The sequence below is a fragment of the Siphateles boraxobius genome, unplaced genomic scaffold (assembly GCF_051911475.1).
Source record: "Siphateles boraxobius isolate OS27281-9 unplaced genomic scaffold, OSU_SipBor_1 130, whole genome shotgun sequence".
Classification (NCBI taxonomy): Eukaryota; Metazoa; Chordata; class Actinopteri; order Cypriniformes; family Leuciscidae; genus Siphateles; species Siphateles boraxobius.
Window position 1 is genome coordinate 39607637 of NW_027508734.1, and position 12657 is coordinate 39620293.

Here is a 12657-nt window from a genome sequence, read left to right on the forward strand (position 1 = left end):
TTAGTTTTCAGATAGTTACTGTTATAAATATACAGTTATTGTTTCTACAATAAAACTGTACAAGAGTCTTTTAGACTTGGTATCTTTGTGAAAACAACCACAGTGGGTTTTAAATTCAATTTAAAATAATAATGAGATGATTAAACCATCCTATAAGCTTCTAGCACTGTTTGAAGGAGATATTATTTTGAGCAAGAAGAGAGTATAATTACTGTATGATTTTAGAATAAAAAACTGCTTCAAACATGTAACTGGTTTCCATAGTAAATGTTCGATAAAGAATAAATAAAAGTTAATATCAATATGAATATGTATAATAATTACTAAATACAATTATATTTACAAAATGCATCACTTTTACCTGATTATTATTATACATCTGATAACTTATCAGTCACCACCAAAAGAAAAGGACAGGAGAAAATGAATAATACTGTGTCGTTTATATTAAAAGTGAATAAAGGTAGGAACTACTAAAAAGGTCAGTGTTTCCGCGGGGGAACTTTACGTCCGCCAGTTACCTTCATATTTCCGGGACGTCCATGTTAGTGGATAAAGAACTGTAAACAGGATTTTTACGCAGACTTCCATCGACCGTTTATTCTTCACGTGTAAAGGGACATACTTGAACTGTCCAAAATGTCTGGACCAAACGCATTAAATTCCAAGCAGCCGCCGATTCAGTCGACGGCAGGAGCTGTGCCGATCCGCAATGAAAAAGGTATTTCTCGGAGAAACTGAGAAACAGTTAGCTTTGACTATTAGCATGTAATTTACGAAATCATTATAATGGAAATATTCGTCTCAAACATAATAAAACCCCTGTAATTAGACCTGTAACCCCATATTCTGAGTATTTTCGTATATTGAGTCTAGTGGTGGTTGTGGAAACATGCTCTAAATGTTACTCATGTCTGAGAGAGCATGAAGCGAAAAGCAAATAACATTTTGCACAATAACTTGACACACAGCTTATGACAATATCATCATTGTTTTGTTTTTATTTAATTTCAGGTGAGCTTTCTATGGAGAAGGTGAAGGTGAAGCGATATGTGTCGGGTAAGCGTCCAGATTATGCCCCAATGGAGTCCTCAGATGAAGAAGAGGAGGATTTCCAGTTTGTTAAGAAAGGTAAAGAGGCTGAAGCAGAAATGGAAGTTGAAGAGGAGGAGAAATCTGATCCTCGTCTTCGACGTCTCTTGAATCGAGTCTCCGAAGATGTTGAAGAAAGGTATACTAGCTTATCTATCTGTGCAAAACAATATATGTTATATAAAATATTATTCTTGTACTGGGGACCGGTAAATGTGAAATGCACTGTTATGACTTCCACAGGCTTGCTAGACACAGGCAGATAGCAGAGCCAGAGCTGATTGTTCAAAGCAGTGATGACTCGGATGAAGGAACCTGGCACCCGGAGCGAGAGGAGAGCAGCGAAGATGAAGAGGAGGAGGAAGTTGATGATGAAGTGGGTCAATTGAACAAAATATTTAGGAAAACAAAAGACTTGTATATGCATTAAATGAGGTTACAAATAAGTGGTGTTATTTCTTCTGTATAGGAAATTGAGAGGAGGAGAGCAATGATGCGTCAGCGTGCACAAGAGAAGAAGAATGAGGAGATGGAGATCATGGAGGTGGAGGAGGAGGGGAAGTCTGGTGAGGAGTCTGAATCCGAGTCAGAGTATGAGGAATACACAGACAGCGAGGATGAAGCTGAGCCTCGGTTAAAACCGGTGTTCATTCGCAAGTGAGTTTCTCTTAATTAATCTTAAAAAGAACCTATTATGGGTTTTGTTTTTAGTTTTTTTTAACATATTCAATGTGTGTAATGTTTCCGTTTGAGCTTGAAAAAATACTGCAAAACTACAAAGCACAATTTCCCCTCCAAAAGAAGTTATTCTCTATATCAGTAAGCACTGTTTCTGAACTCCCTGAAATGCCTTGATTGTAGTCTTGAGTTTTCTTCTGGCGAAGGAGCACGTCATAATAATCCTCATTTAAATAATTCCTGCCCAAGGAATACGCAAATAAAGGGGACGAGGCCTGGGGCCTATACCATGAAGCCGGTTTAGGTGGCTAGCCAGCTATGTTTCAGTTTAGTTTGCGTCAACCCTGGGTTTTAGGGACCATGACAGTGGTTTGATTTTTAGTAGTGTTCATCGCCATAGTAACTTGCGCTCCACGGCTAACCTGGTCTGGGGCAGGTTATGTTCTAGTTAAGAGGTTGCAAACTGAACTTGGACCAATCAGCTGTGAGCAAAGTGTCACATGACTGATGCGATAAAGTCACTCCACCTGTTTCTACTCCAAATTAAAGGTCACTACATAGCAAATGATTTTAAAGACAAAATCGTCTGGTTTTTAGTAGGGATGGGCATTCGATTAAATTTTCTTAGTCGATCGTCGGGAGAATTAACGATCGACTATCGATTAATCATTAATATTTTTATATTCAAATTCATTATTTATTTAACTTTTTATAAATTAAAAAATGCAATGAAAATACAAACATACAGTGTGTTTTTCCTCGATTAGATCTTTATTACAAGATGATCAACTTGTGGCAGTAAAACTGGACGTTCGGTTAGGCTAAACTTGAAGATATATGCGCGGCGGTGCTCGAAAGCAACGGAACCCGCAGCTGCGAGTTGGCGTTCTTAAACAGAGACCCTCGTTTGTTCCAAAATAATAAATAATAAAAAAAAATCATGTTAAACAATAACTTAACCAAAAACATAATAATTCTTAGATCTGACAGGTTTTGTCAAAATGTAACTCAAAACTATCCGAGAACGGAGTCGAGAAAGAGGGTGAGAGATTAGCCTACCTACAGTAACAATCAATTAGGCTAGGCCACTTAACAAAGCCTCATAAAAAATAACTAGTAACTCACATACAACTTCTACACCAGTCTACTGATTTTTGTTGAGAAAGATCATTGCATTGCATCATTGATGACATGATCTGGGGTCAGACGCGACCGCAACCTGACCGTCAAGCCTCGTTTACACTTTCGCCTGGCTCTGCAGCGCGAGTCTCCGCAGACTGCTCGCGCACCTCCCCAAACAGACGAGGCGTTTATACTCGACGCGCCTCGTCTGTGAAACACCGAATACCGCAATGACGTCATTTTTGCCGCGCTCACCTTCGCGCTCGTGCGGACGCGTCGAGTGTAAACAAGACTTCTGTCCAGCCGCTGAAAACACCCGGTCTGAGGGGACTGACGTTGCCGGATGCACAGGTACCTCCGCACTAACTTGACCAGCCCGGGGAACACGTTCACTTTCCACTCACACTACGCAACGCAGCAGCATTAGTTAAATGATAATCGATAACAAATTAACCTGATCGACGAAATTCTTAATGATCAATAATCGATCGTCGATTAATCATGCCCATCCCTAGTTTTTAGTGATGCTTATTTAGAATAATAAATTTGTATGATTTAGATATTATTTATGTAATTATTATACCCTTTATCAATCACACATGTACAATTTTAGTTCATCAATTATTATTACGCGGTTTAAATTAATAAATATATAAAGGTGTAATATAAATACGCTTTAGCATCAATAGATGAAGCTATAAAATGACTACATGTAAAAAAAATTTCACAACTTTTAATTGCACTGATATACAGTAGCGAGATTTTTTCTTTTAGTTGTCCTCTTTCATAGAGAACAGTTTTCTTCTTGCTCTGTAAATTTGTTTAAATTCTTCCAATTTTAATACTTTAATTTAATAAGTGAATTGCGCTGCCTCTCTCGCGAGAAATTAATCTCAGTTTCACTCTTTCTCAACATGTGATTGGCTGTTCGCTACTGATGTCACACTTAAACTCCTAAACTCAGGATCAAAGCCTGAGTTGACAGAGAAAGTTGATGATCGGCATCATGGTACCAACAAAGCCTGGTTGGATTGGTTTGGTTTTGTCAACTCTAAACTAATCCTGTAACCCTGAGTTTGTTCAACTACCATCATGGTACAGGCCCCTGGTTGAGATAGTTAGTTGTGTTGAAATTTACGGTTATGGTAAGGGGTGTGACTTTTCCAAAATGTTTAAAGCAGTTGACCAATCACAACACACTGATCCAGCTGACCAATCAGAGCACATAGTGCTTATTGGAAGGAGGGGCTTCATAGATACAGGAACTAAACGGAGCTTTACTGACAGACTGGGAAGAGAGGTGCTGCAATAATGTGAAAAAATTGTTTTTGAACATTCAAGCATAAAATCCTATTCTAGTAGACTCCAGAAGCAAAATCAAGATTTTGTAAAAGGGCACAATATGTGCCCCTCTCTAAATGCCCCAATATACTCACGGCGAAGTTCTTTTTCGTTCTTCGTTTATGGGTAAAACTAAATTTGAAATACGTAAGCAGCAATGTACTGATATCGAACATTTGACACCGCCCACTTTGCTGAGAGCAGCGTTTAGATGAATATGTAAATATGTGCTGTGTGCTTTCCTCTCAATAACAAAATAAACACACAAGAAAATTGAGAAAACCGCAAGCATTTTAAATAAAGTATAAGAAAAGCATATTATTATAGCAATGTGAATGTTTGCATGAGCTCTGCAATTCAGCACTCTAGTGAAGTCACGTTTATTTATATAGCACTTTATACAAGAGATTGCTTAAAATCAATTTGCATTACCATATTAAACATGAAAAGTAGTGTCAGTATCTCGTTTCATCAGAAGTACAATTTCATTTTCTATAAAGCAGCTCTCCAGTGTGTCTGTTCACTTGCGAGTCATGTCTGATCGCAACGGATTCGTGAGGAGAAATTAATTGGAAAAGATATTCACTTGAATGAAGGCGGAGCCTCCACTCACACCTACCTATTACGTAATCGCAAAAGACCAATGATAGTACAAAGGCGTTTACCTTAGCTGTTTCGAACTCCAAACGAAGTTTCTTTTTGTCTGATTTTGTTGGAAATGACGTCACATCGGTTCGTTCTTCGATTTGCGCTTGAAGTATATTGGGGCTGTTTATTCAGCAAACAGGCAGCTGTTACATTACATGCTTTACAGTGCCGGTGAATGTTATTTTAATCTTGTGCTGTCTAACACTGAGATATATAAAGCTAGACAGTTGACAGCTGACCCTTGATAAATGAAAATATAATAAAAGCTTATACTAAAATTACTAAATTTTAATGATACTAAAATTTTTCATCAATGTGACATTTTAGGAAGGACAGGGTGACAGTCGCAGAACGAGAAGCAGAGGAGCAGAAACAGAAGGAACTGGAAGTCGAAGCCAAAAAACAAGTTGAAGAGAGACGCCGCTACACACTGAAGATTGTAGAGGAAGAGGCCAAGAAAGAGTTTGAGGAGAACAAACGTACGCTGGCTGCTCTTGATGCACTGGATACAGATGGAGAAAATGAAGAGGAGGAATATGAGGCCTGGAAAGTGAGAGAACTGAAGCGTATTAAGAGGGACAGAGAATGCAGAGAAGCGTGAGTACTCATCATTTTCACAACAACAACATAAACATTACATTATTTAAAAAAAAAAAAAGTCGTTCAAAATTTGACATTGGCATTTCTTTAAATTACAGAATGGAGAAAGAGAAAGCAGAAATCGAGAGGTTTCACAGTCTTACCGAGGAAGAGCGCAGAGCAGAACTGCGTACAAATGGAAAAGTTGTCACTAACAAAGCATCAAAGGGCAAATACAAGTTTCTGCAGAAGTATTATCACAGAGGAGCTTTCTTCATGGTGAGTGATAAGCAGATCATCATTACCAGATTGCTATAATTTGTTGTTTTGTCTGATATACATTTCATCTTTTCTGCAGGATGAAGAGCAAGATGTCTTCAGGAGAGACTTTAGTGCTCCAACTCTTGAGGACCATTTCAACAAAACAATCTTACCCAAAGTCATGCAGGTCAGTGCCATGTCTTTGAATGCATCATACTGGTTTAGAAATAAATGCCATTCTATAGCTGTATAGTTTATTCCTCAGATCAGTTTATTTTCGGAGTTGGGTTATGGCGCTTTTCCACTGCATGGTACGGCTCAGTACGGATCGGCTCGGCATGGTTCGGCTCGCTTCACTTTTCCACTGTGTGGTACCGCGCGGCACGGCTCAGTTCGCTTTAGCTCGGTTGCTTTTCCGCTGCAGTTAGTACCGCTTCAAAGTGGGTGGGATTATGACTGATCGTTATAGTTTATCCGCTCCTCTGCAACCAACAAGAGGAACGTCTGCGCTTCTCGTCCACTGACCACGTTTCAGCCATTTCTTTTTTGGAAGTTTTTCTTCTTCAAGCAAGTCAAGCAAGTAGTTTTAAAACACTGGAGGCTGTTACTGGATATTTAAATCTAGCGGGTTTGATGTCTCGCAAATACAATGCCGCCAGTAATTACTCTGTCTGTCTGACCAATCAGTGATCTACAGTGCTTCCACGTCACATTTTAGTATTGGTACGGTACGCTTGGAACCTCAACAGAGGTGGTACCATTTAAAGCGAGCCGTACGTACCGTACCATGCAGTGGAAAAGCGGCAAAGCATGCCGTACCGAACCGTACCGTACCATGCATTGGAAAAGCGCTATTAGTTTTCCAAAGGTAGCAATGTTAAATACTTAATCAGATTTTGGAAATTAGTACCACTGCCAATCAGATCTCAGATTTTGCAGTTGCAATGAAATTGAAGTAGCGGCAGATCTTTTCTGATGTATTCTGACATACATCTGAGTGAAAAGGATTATCGAAAAAGGAAAAGACCGTTAATTCCCATGGTTGTTGATTGGAATGCGAGTTTGTGGTCAATTGTAAAAAAGAAAAAAAAGAGGTGGTTAAAGCAGACTAAATCATGTGGGATATTGTCTGTTCAATTTAGTAGTTAGCAGTTAAATGTAGTACTACCTTCTAGCAAACCTGCTTTGTCACATTTTGGGCCCATAACTTTAGTAGTCTAGCATCCGTGTTTATACTATTATAACTGATTATTCAATGTACTTTGTAGGTCAAAAACTTTGGACGTTCTGGACGCACTAAATACACACATCTGGTGGATCAGGACACCACTTCATTTGACTCTGCTTGGGCTCAGGAGAGCGCTCAGAACAGCAAGTTCTTCAAACAGAAGGCAGGGGGCGTGAGGGACGTGTTCGATCGGCCAACAGTGCATAAGAGGAAGACATAATCCTGTTATTAATGCTAGAAGAGCAAATTCAGCTCAAACAAGGACACTTTTAAACTCCCCTTCCCCCACATCACATTTATTTTACATGCAAGTGTTGGAGAAACCTCATAAATCCATTAAATCTTTATTGCATTTAGATTGTGTACATCTAGATGTTTCATGTGTACAGAATTCGTACTCTTTAGTTTCTTTGTTTCTAATGGAAAAAAAAATTACTTTGTTTTATGGTAATAAATTACTATGACACTGATCTCCAGGTTTCCTTAAGTCTTAAATTAGATTTGAAATATTTAAGGCCATAAAAAGGCATATTTTTACTTGTGAGGGGTCTTACACTTTGGATGACACTTTGACTTAGGCACGCTTACATCTTATGCACGCTTACATGCGCTTCATGAGGCACACACAGAAGGTCTCTCGCTCTCTTCCTCTCTGCCGTGCGCGTGCTACACGGTTTGGTGCCCAGTATGTGCGCGCTCTTGCTCGGGTTGATTCGAACTAATTTGCAAGCATCAGGGAGCCGCTATCAATATGCGGGAGACTCCCGGAACTTCCGGGAGACTTTTGATGTCTGCATTTGTCACTCGTGCTTTCACTATGTGATGCGTGCAGTTATGTCCCCAAAAGAGTTTTTGTCTTATATTTATTTAATATTATGTAGTTATATTACAATATCACGAGCAGAGGTGCCATTTTCCCCTGCACAATTGTGAAATGTGATATTTATACTACAGTTAAGTGATCAAGTTAATATTGTGTTACATTTTGGACTCCATATTGTTTGTTGTTCCTTTATTTTGCCGACAGAAAAAATAAAAATGAAACAGTTGCACGCTACAGAACCTTGCAAAAGACAGCGATTATTTATTTATTTTTTACTGACTGATTCTGCGTTTTGAACGAATCAGTTTAATTAATGATTCAATGGCTCATCACTTGCTTCTTTCCCGAATGAATCAGCCGTTTGAACAAATCATTTGAATGAATGACTCCCTCAACTCTCTTTAGACAGGGACTTGCTGCCACCAACTGGCGGTTTTAGTTTCATATTTAAAATACCCATAAATTGTAAAGTTCAAATTAGAAATAATTTCATATTTAAATATTGAATAAAAAAATCTTGTTAATTGTAAATGCTGTGTACATATAGTAATGCCACTTCTGATGCAGCTTCTGTGTCACCTCTTCACTGCAAAGATGGATTTTGTTGATAATATAAATTGACTGGGAACAGCCGTATACTGTTATTCTGATATAATGTAATTTTAATGTTAGAATTTGAAATAAAAGATGACGCATTCATCTACTACATTTAGAAAAAATGCCCTTATATAGGTAAAAATGCCCGTGAAAATCAATTTAAGGTGGCAAATATTGCCCCTTAATAAAAATGTTAATTTCTGTCACTGCTGTAAACTGACCAGTGCATAGAATATGAATATCTTCGTGAGTCAGCTATCAACAACAGTTCCAAACCAGCCATGGTACCAGCACAAAAACACATTATAATCAACAAAACTTTGGAAATATCACAATAAAATTTGTTTTGTCAATATTGCACACCCCTAATGTACAGTATTAATTTTTATTTCTTCAGGTCTTATAAAGCCTTAAATTTGACTTTAAAAACTGTGCAGAAACCCTGATCCAATTTATTCATCTGGAATGCATGACCAAAAAGGAGGCTGGAGCTTCTAAGAAATGAAAAGAGGTAAGTTGTACTGTTTAACACTTTTTTAAAAAGGTTCCTTTATTAGAGACTAAATACAGTGTGAAAAGGGGTTGATCATGAGCACGAAGAAGGCAGTCCAATGTGTCCATACATCTCAAAGCAGTCTCATCCACTCAATTGGTCAGAGCAATCAAAGCCTCCACCACATTTCCCATGTGTTCCCTCAGACTGCGCTCCGCCACTGATCGGGGAATCTCCATCTCTCCCATCTATCAGGATGACATTATCATGTTTCTTTATTTCAATGTTAAAGTAAACAGGTTCATGAATCTCGGATAAAAATACACTTCTGTTTACTTACAATGAGCTCCACATCTTCCTTCTTTATTGTTACTTTGGCCAGTTCTTTTTCTCTGTGGAAGTGACAGAAAGGAGGTTTGTCGTAACGGTCATTTATTAACCTCTGTTGCTAAAATATTTATTTTATTGTTGAAACAAGATGATGAGGGATCAAAATTTCCCACCGTTCCTGTTTCGCCTTTTGCTCTCTGGATCTTCTGTCTCCAATCACGGACATGGCCTTTAAAAAAGCACGTCAAATACGCATTAAAATTCATAACATAACTCATTTATTCCTCATACTACTTAAGATTTTTGAGCATCTCCTTTTAAGGAACACATAATGCTTTAATGGTCATTTTGAAAGGGTAAGTTAGGTCTAACTTCAGTGCTCACTTGGTAGCAAACCAACAAACCCGGCTGAGCACTGCTGAAAAATGACAATACTAAAACTTAATCATAATTTGTGTGATTGCAGAGGATGCACCATAGTTATGTGTTAATACGGAAATCTACTGCCCACTCCTGCCGCACATGGTGAATTTACTCAGCTAGCCAGGTTATCTTCATTCGCTGCTGATACTTCGGTGAACTCACCGTTTCCAAATCCGAGCTGGATATTTCTTTTTCCTCCGCATAGTCGGTAACCTTTTCCAAATCAGCAGCTCCACTATCATGTTTTCGGGGCTTTTCTGTTGGTTTTCCCGTGCAGTTCTCATCAGCTTCCAGGTCCAAATCCACATCTCCCTCAGCCGCCATGTTTGCTTCTACACGCAGCCGGAACACAAAACAGTTATGAAAAAACCCGGACTGAGATTAATGTAACACGTGTGTGTGTGTGTGTGTGTGTGTGTGTGTGTGTGTGTGTGTGTGTGTGTGTGTGTGTGTGTGTGTGTGTGTGTGTGTGTGTGTGTGTGTGTGTGTGTGTGTGTGTGTGTGTGTGTGCGTGCGTGCGTGCGTGCGTGCGTGCGTGTGTGTGTGTGTTTGCGGGTCCGTGCGCGCGCGCGCGTGTGTGTGTACTCTATTAAGTATAATAACAAAGTATAAATACTCTCTAAAACTCTAAATCTCTACATAATAACAAGTTAGGAGAAGTCTTTTAAAAATCTACTTTAAAACACAAATCAACAGTGAAACCATTTCTTAATTATTTTTAACAATATGAAAAGTCCTCAAGTAGCTGGACACTTGTTGGCCGCTTTTCCCTCACAATCTTTTACAGTCACTATGAAATCCAAATTTCCTTTTTATGGATTATTGTAGTATTAATTATTTTCCATGCACACTATTTTTCCGTGCAATTACGCACCCTTGTAATCTTTAAAGGGGTGGTATAATGCCCCTTTCACAAGATGTAAAATAAATCTCTGATGTCCCCAGAGTGTGTATGTGAAGTTTTAGCTCAAAATAACCCACAGATATTTTTATATAGCATGTTAAAATTGTCACTTTTTGAGGGTGAGCAAACGCACCGTTTGTGTGTATGTCCCTTTAAATGTAAATGAGCTGCTGCTCCCGGCACAGAGGGCGGAGCTTAAAGAGCTTGTGTGTGTCAGCAGCTATGACACACATGCACTGAAAATTTAAAAAAAAATAGCCTTTTATGTTCAATCTGGAGTCAGAAAGTTGGAGAGACTCAAGAAGAAGTGACAACATGTAGACAACATTTCTGAATGGTTAGTTGATGAATTTATGTAACTTGTGTAGTTATCTTTTAGTCATTGGTTAGCATATAGCGTGATGCGTATAGCGAGTGCAGCATGAGTCCAAGACAATCTTTTGTTCGTGAACAGTTGTATTTCATTCATTAATCTGACTGCATCTGTGCATTTAATTGCCATTTGCTCGTGTGATAGTAATATATATCTTAGTAGTATTTTAAGTGATATAATTGATTCTATAAAACAACTATAAGAGATCATTTTCGTCTTTCTCCGGCACCCTGCACCGGCGTAAAGCGAAACCGGAAGTGTCCAACCGCACACTCGCTGATTGTAAATCCAACATGGCGGCCACGTGCAACTAGCCTATTCTGTCTTGATAATCTGTAAATCTTGTTCCGGGGGTGGGGTTTATGTAAATTTTAGGGTTAGTGATGTCACTAACCCGTGAGGAATGTCGTGTAGTCCCCAGCCGTTTGTTGTAGTTCTTAAAAAGCAGTTTCTGTAAAATAAAATATCTCCCTTTGCTTTGAACTTTGAACGTCGTAACTTTGCAGATGTTGTTTATTCTCAAACAGCAACATTACACACTATCTAAAGTTAGAAAAGTGAAATCATAATCAACCACCCCTTTAATAAAAAAAAACTTTTTACTCACCCTCCCACTTGCAGTCTTCTCTGATGATGTGTTACGGGGGAGGGCAGGGCAAGCTGTCACTCACATGAGCAATAGACCTTATTCAGAGCAGCGCCATAGGCATGAAAGTGAGGCTGTGAGGGAGACTTGCTGTGTTTTCAATGGCATCCGCTGTAAAAAGATGCATAAGCTCCTAGATCACTTATAATTTTCCATAACTCATGTTTTCTGGAGATTTTTGTGGGTCTGAAATTTCTTGGAAATATATATTCGCAGTGTTTCATCAGCAGAACAATTCAGAAACACGTAAAATAACAGTACAACCCACGGAAGAGATGTATGTCTATCCCTCACATCCTCGCTTTCATTCCTGTAAAAAATCAAAAATAGCGCTGTTGTGAATAAGGTCTATAGCAAATCCAATCAATTCTGATCCAATGATCCAATCAATTCCCAAAGGGAAAAAAAAATCCTGCCCTACATTTTTTTTTTTTGGGGATGTGTTACAATAGAAACAAAATACTTGTAACTTGCGTTTCATGCAGACTTTAAGCATTAGGATTAGTTTATATTAAACGTTTCATGAGACAAATTCAACCTTTGACTAGTATGTACAATGCTGAGCTTTTTTAGAGAGATAAAATTACAGTTTTTGTTATCTCTGAAAAAAAATTATATTGATTTAAAATGTTGATTTTTTTTATTTTTATTATTACAGTCACCCACAAGGCTGAAGATGATTATGGGTATGAGATGCCATAAAATAGTTCAATTAGTTCCAAATCGTAAGCATCCAGACTTCAGTTCTGACATAAAACCATGCACACAATTAAACAGCCGCTTATAAACAGACAGATGTTGTTTAGGTTCCAAAGCTTTCACCTCACTATTTTTGTCCCTTAATAGGTTTACCAGTGACAAATACTTAAAGCAACACTGTTACTACGAGCCTTTCTCATCCACGTGGGTTTTCCACCTCCTCAACTTATAATCAGCTTAACAAAAAGGACGCCTTTTCAGAGCACACCTGCTCTTCTCTTCTGCTGTTCTCTGTCGAATATGTTTACAATCTTTGAGGAATGTTACAAAGGTTTCATAGGAAGCCTTTCCCCATCATTACCAGTCTATTTATTCTACTGTACGATTGATCTCTGACTTGGAGATTTCCTCTGACAGCTG

The 12657-nt window shown here is 38.5% G+C and overlaps 2 protein-coding genes across 2 annotated transcripts; one reads left to right on the forward strand and one right to left on the reverse strand.

Annotated features, from left to right (window-relative positions):
* The first annotated feature begins 487 nt into the window (after nucleotides 1-487).
* On the forward strand, nucleotides 488-7419 carry mfap1 (microfibril associated protein 1). The gene is made up of 8 exons (XM_077229413.1): nucleotides 488-721; nucleotides 1015-1231; nucleotides 1336-1468; nucleotides 1562-1749; nucleotides 5209-5478; nucleotides 5580-5739; nucleotides 5819-5908; nucleotides 6990-7419. Exons 1-8 carry the CDS (start codon nucleotides 640-642, stop codon nucleotides 7167-7169), a joined length of 1320 nt encoding a protein of 439 aa, XP_077085528.1. The 5' UTR covers nucleotides 488-639; the 3' UTR covers nucleotides 7170-7419.
* A 1466-nt stretch (nucleotides 7420-8885) lies between these two features.
* On the reverse strand, nucleotides 8886-9973 carry hypk (huntingtin interacting protein K). Its single transcript, XM_077229414.1, has 4 exons — nucleotides 9778-9973; nucleotides 9366-9421; nucleotides 9203-9254; nucleotides 8886-9110 (listed from the first exon to the last, which is right to left on the reverse strand). The coding sequence occupies exons 1-4, from the start codon at nucleotides 9937-9939 to the stop codon at nucleotides 9015-9017; spliced, it is 366 nt and encodes a 121-aa protein (XP_077085529.1). The 5' UTR covers nucleotides 9940-9973; the 3' UTR covers nucleotides 8886-9014.
* Nucleotides 9974-12657: the final 2684 nt, after the last annotated feature.